Source organism: Emydura macquarii, unplaced genomic scaffold (assembly GCF_026122565.2).
Source record: "Emydura macquarii macquarii isolate MOO-44397 ecotype Brisbane River unplaced genomic scaffold, CSIRO-AGI_Emac_v2 contig_2636, whole genome shotgun sequence".
NCBI classification, from domain to species: Eukaryota; Metazoa; Chordata; order Testudines; family Chelidae; genus Emydura; species Emydura macquarii.
The window spans coordinates 2,181,719-2,201,942 of NW_027132773.1; the positions used below are offsets into that span (position 1 = coordinate 2,181,719).

General features: G+C 40.3%; 1 protein-coding gene across 4 annotated transcripts in view; it reads left to right on the plus strand.

The window, feature by feature from the left end:
• Positions 1–677: 677 nt before the first annotated feature.
• The window catches only part of PTPRB (protein tyrosine phosphatase receptor type B), a 78,771-nt gene continuing 59,224 nt past the window's right edge, over positions 678–20,224 (plus strand). For all 4 annotated transcript variants that reach the window (XR_010922834.1, XR_010922835.1, XM_067564029.1 and 1 more), the window contains exons 1-2: positions 678–806; positions 14,265–14,506. Coding sequence is in view for 2 of the 4 variants with exons in the window: in XM_067564029.1 (XP_067420130.1) it covers positions 710–806; positions 14,265–14,506 (339 nt within the window). In the remaining 2 variants the exon portion in view is untranslated. The remainder of the gene's footprint in view (positions 807–14,264; positions 14,507–20,224) is intronic.

The following is a 20,224-nucleotide window of genomic DNA, read 5'->3' on the forward strand; positions in this document are numbered from 1 at the left end:
TTTTTTAAAAAAACTCACAATTTCCAGTCATGTACAGTGGATTTAACTTGTGGTGAGAGAAAGGAAGACTAAGGGAGAGGGTTTTTCAGAAGTGAGCTCAAAGTCAAAAGCCCCCTCAATATCCTTTTAATTCAAGTTTGATTTCTTTTGTTTTTATGTAAAAGGTCAAGGTGAACTTTACCAAAAAGGGTTTGTTGCATTCTTGCCCTCTGCAGTGCCCAGCCCAAACAATTGTGATTTTGCAGTTTTTAAAATCATTTCTGCTGGTTCAGGTCATAAAAACTGAGATATACAGAAAGAGGAAGAGAAAAAAAGGGAGGTTTATTTGTTGATGGCTTTTTAAGTCACTGGGATTTATTTTTTTAAGGGCCATATATGATTTGTTGCACTTTTATGGGTTTTTCATCTTCCAGAAGGGTTTCTGATTATCCATGTCCAGAAACAGCAATGTCTTGTTGGAGGCAGAACAGCGTTTGTGGGCAGGTGCAGTCTGACCGATCCAAACCAGCAGTGGAGGTGGACAGAGGATGAGAAGCTGCTCCATGTTAAATCTGGCCAGTGTCTGGGCATCTCCAAGTCCTCTGCTGCATCATCCAGCAGCATCTTCATAAACTGCCCTCAGGCACCCAGCTGGACCTGCCACAACACGGAAGGGCTCCTCCAGGTGGCAAATAGCTCTCTCTTTCTCACAAAACAAGGCCAGAGGGTAATGATCAAGAGGGGTAGGAAATACCCCCATAGCTGGAGGCAATTAGATGTCGACGACAAGGGAAAACCTGCCCAAGAAAATCTGTGCCCACAGAAAGGTGAGCTTCTCTTTTCAGGAAGTGTCCTGGGAGTTATGGTAACAATCCTGTCTCTGTTGCACTCACTCAAACTTTAAGGGCTATGTATGATATTTTACTCATGGGAGGTTAATGTAAAGGATTGTTCAGAATCCAAAATCAGAGTGCCTTGAAAGGAATAGTTTTAAGACAGCCATGATAGCTGACTCTCTAACATTCAGTGTTTTTGATAGTCTGGTTGATATTTTCAGAATGGGTGTTCCCTTTTCTGTTTCATTTTTGGGCCCAAATCTTGATGTATAGTCTTAATCCACCAGGTTCTTGTGCTATTTACTTCCAAAAAAGGACAATATAATTTTGGTGCTGCTTAGTTTGTACCAATATGAAATTATCCAGATCCTTCCCATCCTCACTTTATCATAGAAATGCACATTTCAAAAATCTACCAAAAGGAACAAAGAGTCATCTGAAAAATGGGGTACATTTATTATAACTTCACTGATAACCTGAATGCTTGGTCCTAATGAACAAAAGCTTACACATTCTATTGCTTATGCAACAATATCACTATACCAATGTGGGGAATATTCCCTGTAACAAACACACAAAATTCTAAATATAATGAACTGAATCCAAATCTCTGGAAATACTAGTTGTAAGATTTTAAGATGTATACGTCTGTGTATGTGTACCTCTGTATGTGGTATGCATGTATATACAGCTATACCATAAAATGTGGTTAGAATGGGTCTGAATGTTGTTTAATAATCTAAGGTAAAAGCTCTTGCTTTGTTGTCTGTTGTTAGAGTTCACAGTAGCCCTTTTCAGTAATGTCCTGTGGTATGATTTAGCAATGCCCTAAAGTAAGTCGTAATGACCTACCTGGCTAGTTCTTTATTACAAAGACAATAAGCAGCATCACATGTGATTTATTCCATCCTTTAAAAAAAATTGCTTTAAAATATATACACAAATGCATCATATGACCATCTAAAATTTTTTAGGAAGTTTAAAACAAAATGAGTGAGTTGTTACAAAAGACTTTTTTTGTCAGTTATTGTTATTTTTTGTAATCTATTTTACATTACACATTTTGGGCCTGATTCACATCTCATTTACCAGTTTTAATAAAATTAGGCCCTAATCCTACAAACACTTAGATAAATTACTCAAAGCAGTGGGACTGAGTAATGTTTGAAGATGTAAGCTTATGGAATCAGGCCATAGTAAGGATGGAAAATAGATCAAGAGAACACCTAGTATATTGCTGTGAGTGTCTATGGAATGTGTATATGAGATGGAAGCTAAGATAGTAAAGGGAAAAGGGGATGACTGGTAGGTAATTTGATGTTCTCCCTTGAGTCCACATACCAACTTTGAAACAGTCTTTCATGAGCATCTCTTTAAAAAAATACAAGAATATTTGAAGTACTTTATATAGGACACTGAAATGCATTTTGGGGGTTCTGTTGTGCCTTCCATTTTTAAACAGATATCCTCATTGACCTCTTTGTGGAGTTCTGCTGAAAAATCACTAATACTATATGGCTCTTAGTTATCATTTTCATCCATTGACTACAAATTTCCAAGCACACCACAGGCACCAATACCACGTGTTTATAATATTATGGGACTGTAAAGGAGTGTAGACTTAAACACATAATGCTGCAACTTTCTTCATAAAAGTATGTAGCACTGAATACTATAAAAAAATCATAATGCTAATTATCCCAATCATAAAGTCTTTCTCTGGCCAAATTTTTTCAACTCGGAGGCCTAAAGTTAGGCTCCATATTTAGGCACCTAAACAAATGGGGGCTGATTTTGAGAGGTGCTGAGCACCTGCATCTTCCATTGATGACCATGGGAGTTGTGGATGATCAGCAGCTTTCATTCGTTTGTGTGTAAATATAGATTTAAAATGATAGCTTTAGAGACTCGAGTTTGAAAATGTTGGCTTTCGTCTTTATTCAGGTAAAATTACACAGTAAGGATTGAGTAATGTCTTCAGAACTGGAATAGATGCAAATTTTTCTACTCTTAGGTAATGCTCTATCTTAATATAATTACTCTTTGCTTTTATGGTACTTACAATACACCGAAGAACAGTGGGGTTTTGGCAAAGGAATGATTCAGTCTTGCAAAAAAAGAAAACCAAGCTGAATCTCCATCCAAATATCTAATCTAACCAAATTCGAGATGGAACAAGCTTTAATCCCAAGAACGTCAACTTTCTCTCTAATAGGCCTAATCCAAACACCAAATATGAACATCCTGAACTTTGGGAAAGTTTGAATTTGGATTTCAATTTCAAACCTGACTTCTTATAAGTGTTTGGATACAGAATTTTGGTTCTGCCCATTTCTAGACCACATAAGACCCTTTGTGAAGGTCAGGATCAGTTTGGATAAATATCCCATCCCTACCTAATCAGAGGTGACCTCTTACTCCAACACAGGCCCTTCCTTTGCTATCTCACAAAATCCACGATTGAGTCTCTGTGAGTATGGCAGTTGATTGCACCAAATTCCATCATCAAGGGCCCAATCTTGCAAGATGCTGTGTGCCCCATATGGTGTCGAGTATCTTAAACTTCCACTGAAGCCAGTTGGAGTTGAGGGCACTCAGCACCTTGCAAGATGGGCCCAAATCTCTAAAGTCTTCTTCTCAAGGTCAAAAACACACAGTGCATTCTAGAGCACACTGATCCATGGAAAGCTCAAAAAATAGTGACAGTTCAAGACAGCACCCAGTGTTGTTAGATCTACTAAGACTACACCATGGATTTGGGATAAAATAAGCAAAGTAGGTGTGGGAGATCAGCAGCCTGTTGGGTTCAGAATCAGAACAGTTCTAGAACAGAATTAGAACTAGGAACCAGGAGTGAGTTGGGGGACTGAAAAAGGCTCAAGAACAGAGAGAATGATCAGGAATGGGATTTCACTTTAAGGAATGGAGGCCAGGAAGCATGATCAGGGAGAAAATTGGGGGATTTGGCACGAAGGGAAAAATATTAGGAGCAGGATCTGCTTGGGTGTAGCATTAGTTGGGAATTTTTTGACAAAACATTTTTTCCACCAGAAAATGTCAGTTCATTGAAACAAAAGCTGTCCTTGGAAATGTATCAGTTAGAACGGTTTCTCAGGTCCAGGATGGAAACTCTACAGAGTGGGGTGGAGCAAACCTCCAGGATAGCCAGTAGGCCAGGGCACTCACCGGGGCTGTAGGATATGCAGGTTCAAGTCCAAGCTTTAACTGATTTAGAGCAGAGACTTGGGCCTGGGTCCTCCACATCCCATTATTGGTTATTCTGGGGCTGGTCTCTCACAATCTCTGCTGTTGGATCTGTTCAACTTTGCATAAATAAATAAATAAATATTAATAAGCTCAGAGAGAAAGAGACACTGCCCAGTGTGGGAGTCTGAGGTTCAAGTCCCTGCTTTGCTTACTCACACATCCCAAGTGAGTTCTCTAACCCCTGGGCTGTTGGTTATTCTAGCCTAAGTCTCTTCTTCTCTATGTTTTTAGTGAAACGTTTCAAAAGGCGTTGGTTTCATCCCCCTGTGGAATGAAACCAAATTTCAAAAACCTCAAAATTTTTCAGGAAATGGAGCTTGTTTTTTCCAACTAGGCCCAGTAAGGAAGAGGAAATAAATATAGCCTGGGCAGAAGTGGGAGACAGCAAAAAGAAGATCTCAAATGCTTGGCTTAAGTGTATATATGTCAGGAGATTTACTGAGTTAGACGAATTTCAAAATGCTCTGTGATTCAGTTTCTCACTAATCTATGTGGAACCAGACTAAGCTGTAACTAGGTCTCCTGAGTCTTGCACAATTTACAAATGGAAATATGGGAGACTGAGGGATTTAAAAAAAAAAAAAAAAAAAAATCACACTCTGCCTTCACAATCATCCTGTAGATAATTTTCAAGTGGCAGTATTATAGAATTACACCAAAACTTTATGTTCAGTAGATTATTTGGTAGTTACAAGATCTAGTAGCTGTTAAGTTAAAAAGGTGAAAGGTCATTACCATCACAGAAATAGCCAGAATAATTGTCTGCAGGTAATCATCTCAGGGTAAGTTCTGAGATAGCACAATATGACTTACTGAATCCAAGCAACAAAATGCAAGTTGATAATATGCCCAACAAAATTCAAAAACTCACTGCAGACCAGGAATTATTCACTAAAGTAATTTGTGAATAATCTCATATAATTAATTCCGCAAAAACTGTAGTGAGTTGTGGACAGTTGGCAAATGAGAAAAGAATGATCCTTTATCTGTTTAGTCTACAGCCTCAACTAGACAAAACAGAGAATAGAACAAATAAACAAAATGACATTGTCGACTGCTCTTGGTGTAGTCTGTCTAGGGGATCCAGATTTTCCTAATTGGGCCCCTTCAATTCAACCAGTCCATAAATTCTTAACATAAATTGAGTCTATTAGCCCTTAAACTCCAGAGTTTGCTATCACCTTGCTGGTTTCTCAGAAGCAGCCTTGCATAGGGCTAGTTGACCCTCTACTAACCCAGGCTTTTCTGCTTCCCTTTCTGTCTCTGTTCTCCCTCCTTTATACATGGGCTTGTTTTCCTTTTTGGTCACAGCTGTGGGTGCATATCTCTGTGATGGGCAGTTCTGCCAGCTGTGCGGGGGTGTGATCAGCCTGATTAGGGCAGACTCTCCTCTCCCTTCTGCCTATGCTCAGCATGGGGTTTGTTAAACCCCATTACACTGATGTACACTTTGACATTCAGCCTGTTAGTGCCAAAATTTCTTGTTTAATTTTCCCCACTCCCTTACCTTTATCCACTCCTTTTCAGCATCTGTCCCTCATCCAGACCCTCCTCTTTAAAACAGTGCCCTCCTGCACACCTCTTGTGTGCCTGTCCTCTTTTCCTATCACAAACTTTGGACTGAGTCTTAGAGGCTTACATCATGGAGAGACTAAAGCTAAAAGGACTTGATCCTGCACTCTTGAAAGTCAATGGTAAACCTCCTATTGACTTCAGTGGGGTAGGATCTGCCATAAAGTAGCCAGTGAACCAGGAGAAGCACTCAGTCTAAAAAAAAATCTAATGTTTAGGGTTCTAAAATTCTAACATTTAGGTAGGCACTCTTAGATTCTTCTTCCTCCCTCTTGGAGCCTCTTTAGTTCCAGCTATTTCTCGTCCAAATGGAGGTAAACCTCCTCCCAAGGCTCGTTTGCTTTCTAAATGTAGGTTAAACTGAAAATAGAAGTGACAGAAAACATTTTCCCATGAGCCAGACACCTTCTCCCCAAGGCTGCTAGAACAATGCTCTTCTGGTCAGTCCAAATTCCAGTGGCTCAGACTTTCACGATTGTCGACAAGCTATTTAGCATCCACCATCCAAACCAGTTTGAGCTCCTGATCGGCACAAGTAAGGCGCTAAAGGAGTTCCCCCTCTAGCCCTACTGTAGCAAACAATTTTGTTTTGCTTATGAATTAGCATATCTTAGAGCTGGTCAAAAATGATGAAACATTTTCTCTCACACACAAAAAATCAAAAGTTTTTACACAATATTTGTTGTCAAAATTTCAAAGAATTTCGACCATCTCCAATGTAGGCCTGGAATAAAGCAATATGATGGAACATGCGCTGAACATAAAACAAATGGTGTCTGACAATTGGTTTGAGTTAGAAAAGGATTTTAAAGACATTTAGAAAAATATATAATCTTTAGTATAGAATTATCAGTTTTTACATGAAAACTTGAAAAATACCCTGCACATTTTCATTCTAAAAACTACAATTTTCAACTGAAGAATACTGCATTATTTCACCTGCTTTTTTGTTTAACGTGAGTTCCTAAAATAAATAAATAAAATCAACCACTGTCCCTGCATAAGAGCATTAAGGGTACAGTATTTTCAGAACAATTACTACATATCTTGAATAGCTAAAGGGACTTTTGCTTTCATCTTAGTGCATTTTAAGACTACCAAAGATACACCATAATCACCTAAAAGTATTTTGCCTCTCAGGTCTCATTGCTTTAGTAAAGAATACTTACATTGTAAGAGTTCAGTTTTAAAGAAGCCATTATCCATCTTTATGATCATCTTAAAACCTCTGGGTCTTATCCTGAACTCCCACTGACAAATACTGTGTATATAATCATAGAATCATAGAAGAGTAGGACTGGAAAGGACCTCGAGATGTCTTCTAGTCCCCTGCATTCAAGGCAGGACTAAGTATTATCTAGACTCTCCCTGCCTGGTGTTTGTCTAACCTGCTCTTGAAAATCTCCAATGACAGAGATTCTTCAATTTATTCCAGTGCTTAATTACCCTGACAGGAAGTTTTTCCTAATGTCCAACCTAAACCGCCCCTGCTGTAATTTAAGCCCATTGCTTCTTGTCCTATCCTCAGAGTTAAAGAGAACAACTTGTCTCCTTCCTCCCTATAACAACCTTTTATGTACTTGAAAACTGTTATCTTTTCCCCACTCAGTCTTCTCTTCTCAGACTAAACAAACCCAATTTTTCCAATCTTCTCTTATAGGTCATATTTTGTAGACCTTTAATCATTTTTGTTGCTCTTCTCTGGACTTTCTCCAATTTGTCCATATCTTTCCTGAAATATGGCACCCAGAACTGGACACAATACTCCAGCTGAGGCCTCATCAGCGAGGAATAAAGCGGGAAAATTACTTCTTGTGTCTTGCTTACAACACTCCTGCTAATACATCCCAGAATGATGTTTGCTTTTTTTTTACACTGTTGACTCATAGTTGACTGCTTCCTAGGCAGTCATTTCCCATTTTGTATGTGTGCAACTGATTGCTCCTTCCTAAGTGGCATACTTTGCATTTGTTCTTATTAATTTCATCCTATTTACTTCATACCTTTTCTCCAGTTTGTCCAAATAATTTTAAATTTGAATCCTATCCACCAAAGCACTTGCAACCCCTCCCAGCTTGGTATCATCCTCAATCTTTATAAGTGCACTTTCTACGCCATTCTCTAAATCACTGATGAAGATATTGAACAGAACCAGAACCAGAACTGATCCCTGTGGATCCCCACTTGATATGCCCTTCCAACTTGACTGTGAACCACTGATAACTACTCTCTGAGAATGGTTTTCCAACCAGTTATGCATTCACCTTATAGTATAGTACAAATGGGCTGTATTTCCCTAGTTTGTTTATGAGAAGGTCAGGCGAGACAGTATCAAAAGCCTTACAAAAGATAGATATACCACTTCTCCCATTCACAAGGCTTGTTGCCCTGTCAAAGAAAGCCATTAGGTTGGTTTGTCATGATTTGTTCTTGACAAATCCATGCTGATTGTTACTTATTATCTTCTAGGTCTTTTGCAAATTGACTGCTTAATTATTTGCTTCATTCACTTTCCAGGTACTGAAGTTAAGATGACTGGTCTGTAATTCACCAGGCTGTCCTTATTCCTCTTTTTATAGATTGGCCCCGTATTTGTCAATGGCACTATATTTGCTAATGACTACATGAATGGGTGCACAATCCCATGGGTTTTTTTGTTCAAATCCTGTCTCTGTTTCTCCCACAGAATAAATAAAACTTCAGCTGTAGGCCCAAATATAAACCCATAATTCCATGCTATAGTAATAGGAACCCAAGGATAAATGTGATATTTCAGTTTTGTAAAAAGAAATAGTAACATCTTCACTGAAGTTTAGGTACTTTATTTTGGTGTGTTTTCTAACTAACAACAAGCTAAAATCCATAGAAATACAGAAAAAGAGGCATCTGAGCACAAAATGGTGCTTGCTCACATGAGGAAAGTTCTGCAAGGTATGATTAGCCAAAAAAGCATAGAGAAGCTACGGAGGAGATGAATGTGACTGATTAGGTGATGTGGCACATACTGAACATTAGTCATTGTTTTCAAGTCTACATTACATATAAGTTCTAACTAGAAAATCTATAAACACTCTGTCTCTCCTGACCAAATGCAGTTACCTGTGGAATCAGCCATAGATATCCAAACTAAGTCCGTTCTAATAGTTTAGACACTGTCTAAAATGTTAACTTAGATCTAATAGATAGCAGAATGGAAGCAAAGGATGTTACTTTGGATTTCTATTTCCCTGCACACTGTGTTCATGGAATGAAAAGATACGAGAGGATTTCATAAAATGCCTTTTTCCTGAAAAGTTGGCAGAACGAGGATTCTGACTGATAAGTCACAGAAACAGGACTGAACATATCACTCATGCACAGTGATATTGCAAAGATAAGTGAAAGTGACTTAAACAGTCCTCACAGGAAGGATCACTTTGTGTTGTTCCACGGAAAACCCTCTGACCATATTCACAGAACAAAGAGGAGATTAAGGCCCAAATTCATCACTGCAGTAGTGCTCAGCCCAGCACAGGGATCCAAGGGAGAAGCCTCTCCTAGCTGGGGGGCCACTGGAGACCTGAAACAATTTAGCACAGCTACAGTAGCCTGGTGATATCTGTGACTGTCACGGAAAAGCAATGTAAAGTCCTTGACACACCAGTTGAGAGACCATGGATAGAAACACATACAACCCCATCCGAAGGAAAGAACCTGGTGAAATTTCAGGAATGGGAGAAGGAGGACTGCAGGGACATTTAGGGCCTGAAGAACTTTCTGATGGGTTAATAATATAGAGAAATTTCTTAAGTATTTTAGCAGCACCAGTACTGAGACTATAGCTTCAGTCTGTCAGTCTTTTAAACTCTTCCCATGTGCAGTTTACTATTATATTATTAATACATAATTATTAGAAAAGAGTGAATTGGAAAAGGTTTTGCTTGGAGCAGCATCCAAAAGTGTGGATGCTTCTCTAAAGTATCTGAATTGCTTGGGATTCTGGAAATAGGCTGGAAGCAGGTGTCACATTAGATATCTGGAATGTCCTGCTTCCATGGGCATGGGAACCACCGGAAGCACTGCCTTTCTTGGGGCTACTTCAGAATTTCCAAAATCAGTAAGTGCAAGGAAATATGTGTTTAGGGTAAAGTCTGGGGGCATTCTTCTTTTTGTCTGATCCAGTTCAGCTTCCCCTACATATGCCTGGGGTACAAAAATTTGCTCAAGGATAAACCCTGTAATGCAAAGGCTCAAATGAGGAAGACATTTTTCTAAGGTAAAATCCATTTTTTAACTTTTAACAGACTACATAGAGACATCTTTAAAAAATATCATTTGTCACTTTCTGCTACTCTTCTACATTCTTACATACAACAAAAGACAGAGCCTGATTTTTAAAAACAGCATCCATTTTTGCAGGCTACCTACAATTCAGGTAGTAAGATATCTAAATCCAACATTCACTTTCCTGCAAAATCACAGACCCTTTTAAAGCATTGCTTTTCTATTTTAAATAATTGTTTCAGACCCATTTTATAAAACAACTTCCCTTATACTCTATTCATACACTGTTTCAGTTGTAATTTGACATCAGTTATTTGAAATAGTTTCTGCTTATCCCCGGTAGCCAATGTTACAAGATCTGAGCAGGTCCAAAAACCTGTGACAGACCAGCTTGTCTGGGTCTGAAGGCGTTATGATAGGATACTGAGAACTTGGCAACTAAATCAGCAATATGTCATTTGCATTGCAAACCCTCATCATATTCCCAGAACTGATGGATTTCATGGTCTTGTAAATGGCCTTACTTTGCTTAGGTGGCAAAAGAGGAATGCATACATGCAGTTTGCAATATCCAGGATAGATGTAAGCTGTGCCTTTTCATAACGTTCTCTTATGCATTGCAACTGATGATTGGAATATGTTTATATGCAGTATGTCATTCAGCCACCAGAGGTCATCTTTTAAAAAATACTCTTTGTTGCCTATTTCTGTTCCCATTGAAGTCAGTGGGAGTCTTTCCATTGATTTCAGTGAAAGCAGTGAGAACAATGCTGAACACTTTTGAAAATCCTACCCTAGAGCTCTCTGTGTGCTGTATAGATTTCTAGACAGAAGGATGCTTCCTGGTTAAAAGGAAATACCATGCTGGAACTCAAGCTGTGTGGATGTCTGCTTATTTGTGTCTACAGTGTATAGTTTTCTTTCATGGAACATGAATCCCGATATCAGGACAGTGGTGCTGCTCCTTGGGAAAAATAATATTGGGTCTGATTCTGCTTTTATTGAAATCAATGCAAAACTACCATAAATTTCAATGTAAGGTGGAACAGGTCTATTAAGCATTACTCCTGAGAATAGAATCAAGACACTGATTTATATAGTGAAAGGTAACTGCCTGGTTTCTTTGGTTAATTTTATGTTGACTATAAGGATCCTTTGGCTAGAAACCCACAGTAGTACTGACTTTGGCCTCCACAAGTACAACATGCCTATCCTGTGTGTGATTCTGTGTTCATTTTTAACTTCTTGCAGAGGTGATGGGGTGTTTTTGCGAAACACCTGGTCTTCAGTCAATTCGAACAGAGTGCCTATCAAGTTATGTCTCCTTTGTGTGGTCACAGCTACTAGCCCCCTGACTGCTGAATGCTGTCTGTGTGGCTCTAGTGTTTCAGGACCTGCCCTTTTACAGCATTGAGGCTTACCTAAAACCCAGCTGGCAACAGAATGCAAACCATTTCCTGCTGCAATCATCGCTATTTAGCTGTACGCAACTTGACTGAGGCCAAGATTTTCTAAATCCATATTTAGGCACACATATTAAGTGGCCTAATTTTCAAAAGTGCTGCAGAGCACCTGGTAACACCCATTGTCTTTACGCAACCTTTTTGCCAGCTAGTCTAGTCCTTGGTGTAAGTCAGAGAAACTCTATGTTTCTGTGGCCCCAAGGGGCCTTTCTAGCAACTGAGTTTAGCAGGAGCACAGTGATGCTCCAGCCACACACTCTCTCTCTCCCCCTTCTGGTAAAAGTTTTGTGGTGTAGAGCAATTAAATGGGCTCCAAAAACACACCAAGGGATTCTCCAGATATCCTATTAAAACAGCATTATGACTGCTTTGCACCACAGCAGGAGACCTTAGGTTAAATGCTGCCCTCCCAGTTACACCAGCAATTTCAGTGGAGTTAATTCAGCCTTACACCAGTGTAACAGAGAGCAGAATTAGACCCAGAGTATTGGCCTTACCACCTAGATTTTGTAGAACACTTGATCAACATTTCTGTGATTTAACAGAGACTTAGAAATTTTTGGTCATAGAAGAACAAAATTAGATAAAAAGGAGAAATGCATAGTATGGTTACATATGCATCTGAAAAATACCTTCTAAAGGGCTCAGAAGATAAGTGCTAAGCTAACATACTATGTTGTTCAGAGGAGGAAACACATTCCTTAAAGTGTAACTTACAAAAACATATGTCTTGTATATTTTGGTTATATTCCTGGATGTAAATAAAATCATCAGTTTATCAGTAGCATTAAATATGCAAGTTAACATATAAGAAAAGTTATATTCATTTCAGGATGAAATTTCACCAATTGATCCTTTTGGTAGAGGAGTAATCATAGGTTGGCATGCTAGGACATTATAATTATATGCTAAGTAATCATACTGGAAGTTTTCTGCTATATCTAGCCCAGTCATTAAATCTTTTTTAGAAGGCCTGTGATCTAAAATTATTCGATGGCAACCAACCCAGTGGTCCAGCAGCAAGACAAGGTTCTGTCATGCATGAGACCCTGGTTCAAGGACAGGCAAAGTACCTCAGGCTAGTAAAGGCTGGCTGTGTCACAATAGTGGTGGTGCAGTTCTCTGGGAGAAGACAGTGAGCAGTTGCAAGTGCCCAGCCAAAATGTGCTGCTCCTAGATGGAGAGTCCACCACAGATTGAACCCTGCCCTACTGACCACCAACAAAGGATGTTAAATACATACCAGTGGGGAGGAAGAGACATGAAAATGTGGAGGAAAAATGTGCAGTAAAATCTTTCCTGCACTCTAATTGAAACTTTGGCATTCTTTAAAGGATACGTGTCTAAAAACACACACCAGTGGTACGAACTTGCAAATGATTCAGCTAACTCATATAATTGTTATCAGAATCTTGAAAAGACAGCAACTGGGGTAGTCTGCTGTCTGGACAGAACTGGTATAAGACTATGCCTTGAAATGTTTTAAATGATCCTCGAATCATAGATATGGAGGGCTGGAAGGGACTGGCCTTGAGAGGGCATCAAGTCCAGCTCCCTGCACTGAGGCAGGGCCAAGTAAACCTAGACCATCCAGATAGATGTTTGTCCAGCCTGTTCTTAAAAATCTCCAGTGATGGGGATTCCACAGCATCCCTTGGTAATCTATTCCAGTGCTTAACTAACCTTATAGTTAGAAATTTTTTCTTAATATCTAAACCTAAATTTCCCTTAATGCAGATAATGTCCATTACTTCTTGTCCTTCCTTCCATGGACAAGGAGAACAATTGGTCACCATCCACTTTGAAACAGCCCTTAACGTATTTGAAGAGTGTTATCATGCCATGCTCCCCCCTCTCACCCTCCCAGTCTTCTTTACTAAAGACTAAACATGCCCAGCTTTTTAAACCTTTCCTTAGAGGTCAGGTTTTCTAAATTTTTTATAATCTTTGTTGCTATGCTCTGGACTGTCTCCAATTTGTCCACATCTCTCCTGAAGTGTGGTGCCCAAAACTGGACACAGTACTACAGCTGTGACCTCACCATTGCTGAGTAGAGCAAGACAATTACTTCCTATGTCTTATAAACAACACTTCTGTTAATACACCCCAGAATGATCTTAGCCTTTTTTGCAACTGCATCACATTGTTGACTCATATTCAATTTTTGATCCATTATTACCCCCAGATCCTTTTCAACAGTACTACCACCTAGTCAGTTGTTTCCCATTTTGTAGTTTTGCATTCCTAAGTTTCCTTCCTAAGTGAAGTACTTTGCACTTATCTTTATTGAATTTCATCTTATTGAATTCAGACCAATTTGCCAATTTGTCATGGTTGTTTTGAATTCTTTGATCTACTATTTTCAAGCAAGAATTAAAAGTGAAATGCACTCATGACACCGACTGCATTTAGACTGCATTTACACTAAAGTAATTCTATTAACTTGAATGAAGTCACTTGGCATTTACACCAATGTAAAGGACATTGGAATCTAGCCTGGAATGTTATGCAAATAATTCTTTTCTCTTATAAAACTGGAATCTTTTGATATCCAATAGAGTTAAATAAATGCAAAATTCTGTGAGTCATATTATGCCATCAGTATTAAAGCACAGACCCCCTCTTCAAAATCAATAGGGAATCCTGCTTAAAACTGATGGTTTAAATGGTCCAGTAATTTTATTTTACTATGGTTCACAAATATTCTGATCATGTAAAGGAAAGGTGTATAAAATATCTATTTGCACTGAAAATAAAAGGCTACAGAACTGACAGGTACACTTAAACTACTTACAATGTAACAGGTTCCATGGTCTTTACCATTGAAAACCGATGATAGGCAAATATGAAGCTAATTTTAGTTATTGTCCTTTATTCATCTTAGATCTCCAAGATGCAGAAACTTCAGTGCAGAACAGTAGAGGTACCTCCTCTCCCTTTAATGCTATTACATCTAGTCCCGAGAATTTCCTTAGGAGTAGCACAGAGATCTTCATCAGACCCGTTACAGAAAATTACAGTAAAAACGTCATTGAAAAACTCCATCCGAGTATGAAGTTGACTGCAGTAACTGAGAAATCCTGGATTCCAACACCTACCTATCATTACTCTAGTACCACAGAAGAGGTAAGGCAGACATATTAATTGGAATATATTGGGCCTGGTTTTCAGGCACTTCGTATCTGTGTCAAATGCATTGAGAAAATCCTTGAATATGCCAGGGGACGTATTCAGAGTAAGTGCAGTCCAATTGAGAGGGTGGAGGACATGGTGGCAAGGGGCCTGGGTGCTATTTCTGATTCTCCCATTGGCATTCTCTGTGGTCTGTGGTTCCATGTCCATTGAAAACAGAATGTTTTAGCAGAAGTGGTATTCCAACTGATTTTCATCTCTTTTGCAGGTGCAAGTAATCCTATGTGTAATGTAGGTAATTTGGCTAAATACATGGTTTGCATGTATAACCAGGTGATGTCTGAATAACTTAAATAATTGTGAGCTAGATTCTGCCTGGCACTTATGCCAGGGATGTGCAGCATGGAGAAGGTGTAAAGACCTTTTCCACTGCCACATTAAATAAGGGCCAGGCAAAACTACAATCCCGACACTCAGGGAATCACAGAGGCTGCTCTCTCCTTGCTTCACTTAGGGCCCACTCACCCAAAAAGGGAGGGCAGAGATGGGAAGGAGGTAAGTTTTGGCCACCATTATGCATAGGCCAGAGGAGATTGCCAACCATACAAGAAGTACTAAGTTGCACCTTGTAAAAGGATGTGGCAGTGGACATGCAGACTCTATAGGATGCCTCCTAGCATTCCCTCTGTGTGCATCTCTGCAAGGCACAGTCAAGCCCTGTGGGAGAAAAACTGCATCCTCAGTTATTTGCGCCTGCAATGTGTGGGTGCAAACACAGATCATCTGTAATCTGGCTGTATGCAGGCAGTCAGGTTTAAAGAACTTGCTATGCAATTTGTTATATCATTGCTATAGATACACTGATGTGCACAAACCCCTTCAATTCTACATTGTTTCTATTGCCACGGTATTTTCTGTACTAAAAAGTTGTAATAGGCAAATAAAAGTTTTTAGTCGTTACTTTAGGTGACAGCATTACTTTGGGTGAGACTGGGAAATGTGCTTTGTATCTGCCCAGTTTTGTGTGTATTCCAGTAGAACTAACTAGCATGCAGCTGTTTGGAGTGCTCTAGAACAATTTTCTGTTTATTCAATGGTCTTCACTTTAAAGCTGTAATTCACCCTAATTCAGTGGGCCTGCCCAATGACCTCAGCATCACCACTGTTAGGCTGTGCTGGGGACAGAGGAGGGACTGTGGGTACAGAAACCACAAAGTGAGGCCTCCACATCTCTGGTTTGCCATTTCTGCACCCATTCTGCATAAGCTAGTGTAGAGGGCAGTGCTGGAGGTGGACAGGGGGAGCAATGTGATCCAGGACTATGCAGATCCAGCATCCAAATACCCTGCACAAAAGGTGCAGAAAGGCTGTGGCAGCTATCCCAGTCCATAAACTGGAATAACTGCTGCGAGGAGTAACGTTGTTGCACTGCAACCCCACAGTCTGGTGCTGAGCTGAGGCAGGATTTTGCATTGCACTCATGTATAATTTGATTATTCAGGCTTCATGCAAGTGAATTAAATGTTATCCTATACAATCTGCATTCAAAGTACATCAAGCTACTTATCTTTCACACATCATTAAGGTACATGCACTGCAACTAGAATGCTAAGGGCACACTAATATCTTCACTCTGAATGGAAATATTGCACAGAATCTTCTACTGCAATAACAAGCTTACACTCTGCCTCCCCACATGGCCACAAAATACTCCCATCAAAGGTTCAGAAAAATCAGGCTACATCTTGATCGAGTGTACAGAGAGCTAGGAATTCCTAAATTCTAGTCCTGGTTTTGCCACTGATTCACATAAGTGGACTTCAGCAAGTCACGTAGGTCAAAGTTTTCAAGCCTAGATGCCTAAAGTTAAGCACTTAAATCCAGATTAAGTATTTACATGAAACTTATCTAATTTTCAGAGTTACTGAGCACCTGCAGCTCCCAGAAACATCAAGCCACTTTAAGTTAGATGCTTCAATTTAGACACACAAGTTTAACATTTTTGGCCTTGAGCTGCTGGTCTTTTAGTTTGCCTCTCTGCAAAATGGGGTTAAAACATGTATTTGTCCACTTGCCATGGGTATTTAAAGGGTTGTATAATGTTTGTACAATGCTTTGAAAATAGAAAGAGCTATGTAAGTACCTAGCATTATTGTTAGGTACACAATGCTTTCTGTGAACAGTACCAACACAGGCCAGTCTCCATGGCTTACAGAATAAAAGCCTTGACGTTGTTTGGTTGTGAGCAAACCCATTTTGTGGGGACAATGGGGGCACTTGAATCAAACAAAATATTTAGTTTAAAACAGCTTTGTGTTGCAAGTAAATCTGCAGCTTGCACTTTCAAAGTTGTGACAAAAGCTATGCAAAGCCCATTTCCTCCTGATTAAAAAAAGAGAGAGAGCACAGTTGGTGTTAAAAAAATGCCAGGAAACCTTGGGAAAGTGTCTGAAAAAGACTGGAGCCTGCTATTAGACACGCATCCGGACACTCCCAAAACTCACTTCCAGCTTTTTTTTACTTTTTTTTTTTTTTTAATTCTTGGCTGAACAGACTGATTCAGTAATTGCTAAAGGCCATGCTTATTGATTTACTAAGAGTGTGTCTGTGTGGCACCAGCTTGGAACTAATTATTTGGTATTATGCTGCTTATTCTACTAAAATATATTACCAACAGTGGCCTATCCTATTCCTTATTCCTGTGTTGGGACAGACATCTGTGGCAATCCTTACCCTTGAGCATCACTGTACTCTGCAATATACAGAAAGATTCCCTGAAGTCCACAAACCTGTACTTATTTTCCCATGAAAATACAGGAAGAGCGAAGCTTTTGAAGCCTTTTTTGATTGCAGGAGTAACAATAAATTAATTAATTAATTAAATAAAGAGGAACAGCTTCTCAATTTAAGGACAACAGAAAAAGCAGCAGCATTCTCTTATTTGAGAATCACTCAGGATGAAATTTGGCTCTCTTTTGCCCTACAACAGAATACAATTGAGTTGTTCTGGCTGGAAACAAATTCTTCAGGAGAATTCACTCCTTTTAGGTCAAATTCAACACTTGATTGAAGCTATGAAGCTTCCCCTGGTTTCCTTACAACCAGTTGGTAAAGGAACCTGCAAAATTGGGCTGATTATCTATGAACAAAAAAAGTTTGCCATGTTCCTCAAACACTGATTTTTCTTCTTTCATGCCAAATGTATATTTAATGTTTATATATTTTAAAGTACATCTTTGCTATAATTTAAGATTCTGAATGAGTTGTATTTACAGAAGGACCTACATATGATCTACACAAGTTCAAAAAAGGCAGGCGCTTCTAAACATGCACATGTTGAAATAAGGACCTATAGTGTTTTCAGATATGTTATTTTTATAGGTTTTTGAAGATTGCTATTCCCTGGAATGGTGAGAATGTTGATAATGTTTTGTCATTCTTGAAAGCACTATCTCCTCACTGTTTCTAGAAATGATCTTGTAACATCAGAAAGTCTGAGTGGCTAGTGCAGTAACCACTCAACTTGAATTGATTTTAATAAGCTACCTTGATCATTTCAGATCCACATTTATGTTGTTCTAACACACGTCTTGTGTTACCTATCACACTATTGTTTATTACTTTAAAATAGCTCTTTGGGGCAGAGACCATCATTTTGTTCAGTGCCTAGAACTTGGGTACTGGTCTATGACTCAGGTTCCTAGATGCTACCATAATACAAATAATAAATAAAAATAATACTATTATCATCACAACAGATTACAAACCACATATTTGTGGTTACAGAAAATTTTAGACATGTCACTGAAATTGCTCCAGCATGAATATTGTGCTTGGATTGCTGCTCTATTTATCGTTTATGTCCCTCATTTAAGGCCAGATTTGGCCACTCTTGTTGCATTGGGACTATGTGCAGAATAAGGCATTGATCATATACTGAGCTTTGTGTCAGTGGACCCTTCAGTCCCACTGAAATCAATGGAGTTTTGCATGGGTGTGGAAATCCACACACACAAAGCTCAGTGTGGGATCAGAGATCACAGTACTATTCAGCATGAGTAAAACTGTCAGAATATTGGCCTTTTCACACCATTGGATCTTGCTTATCAGACTGATCACTTATTTCTAACAATAGATAGAAATATCCAGCAGCAGCCGTTCCGCCAAGAGAGTTAACAAACTTAGCCATTTTTAACACATGGCGTTTTTTCATGTTAATACCCAAAAAAGAAAATGCAACAATGGTGCTGACAAACTTGCTTAATTGTTGCTCTTGAAAGTTAAAAACTCTTGTACATTATATAGTACCGAAAATGCAGAAAAGTAATATATCCCTGGGAGAAAATATCCTACCTTGCATCTCTATTCAACTCCAAATTTACCCAATCTACTTCTAGTTTATCTATCCTGACACTGAAGATGTGAAACAATTCTAGGTACATTTTCTCCCCCACTGGTTGCTGTGGCTTGAAATCTAAATGAAAGGGAATGGGAGTCAATTGGAGGAGAAGTTGTGGCTTGAACTGCTGCTGCTTCTGGGTTGTATACAATTCATTCTTTTTCTGTTGTTGTTGTTCCTTGAGAATCTGGAGACTTTCTTGCTTTCAATGGTGTGTATTTTTAGGTTCAGAGCTATTCAGGGACTGGGAGGGAGATTGTTTCAAGGACAAAAGTTGAGTGGAAAAATAAGCGGAGCTAACTTGGCCCTCTTTGAGGTACTTGTTACTCCTCCATCCATGGAGTTGTGGAGAATTTAAACAGCAGGGCATGCAGAGTGATACGCTATTTTGTGTTCTTCCAGCTAGAGATTAGACTGGTTTGAATGGGATAGAAAAGGGCCGCGAGTAGGAATGCCGGCTGGTTATTTAAGCGTGGGCGCTGCTGAAATGACAGTGGAAGGCAGAGAGAGAATGTGAACCTCCAGCTAGGAGGGGCTGAAAAACGCAGCCAGAAAATGGCCCAGTGCGGGTGATGGCTTTGCAGGGAGCCCGCTAGGCAGGGCCGGTCGCCGATGGGCCCGAAGGTTTTGCAAACAAGCTGGTTCAAGCCCACATGGGCGGAGGACAGCGTGGCTGGAGAAGCGAACGGGACGGGAGCTGGGTGGGGGGAGGCAAGTGTGAGAGGAGACGGTTTACAGAAGAGATTCCGATGCGGCTGTGGAGGGGGGAGAGAAGCCCGGGACAACCAGCATCTCCTCGGTGCAGGATCAGCGATGGCCCTGGGAAAGGAGCCCCGGGAGAAAGCAGATGAGGGAGGAAGATGGGAAGGAAGAGGGCCGGGGAGGGGGGCAGGAAAGCGAAGGGGGAGAAGCAAGAGGCGCTGAGCCTAGGAGCAGGAGCGGAGGAAAGTGAAAGTCTTGGAGCAGGGTGGGGGGGCATCAGGGGCTGGGCGCAGCCCCCCCCCCCCCTCTTCTCCTCCGCATTGGGCAGCCCTTGGAGAGGGAGACGCGAGGAAATTGCCCTTTGATTGCGGAAGCCGGCGGCCAGGGCTCAGGCAGAGTCAGCCGGGGTCAACATGGCAGCGTGGGAAGCGCTGCGGCGGGCTGCCTCTCCCTCCTCCTCCTCCTCTCGCAGCCTGCAGCCGGCCGCCCCGGCGCGCTCCCCCCCCTAGCTCCCAAGGAAACCTCCCGGAGTCTGGGGCAGCCCCGCGCCGGAGCGCGTGCAAGAAGCGTCCTGCCCAGCAGAGGGCTGCCCGGGCGCGCAGCAGCAGCCG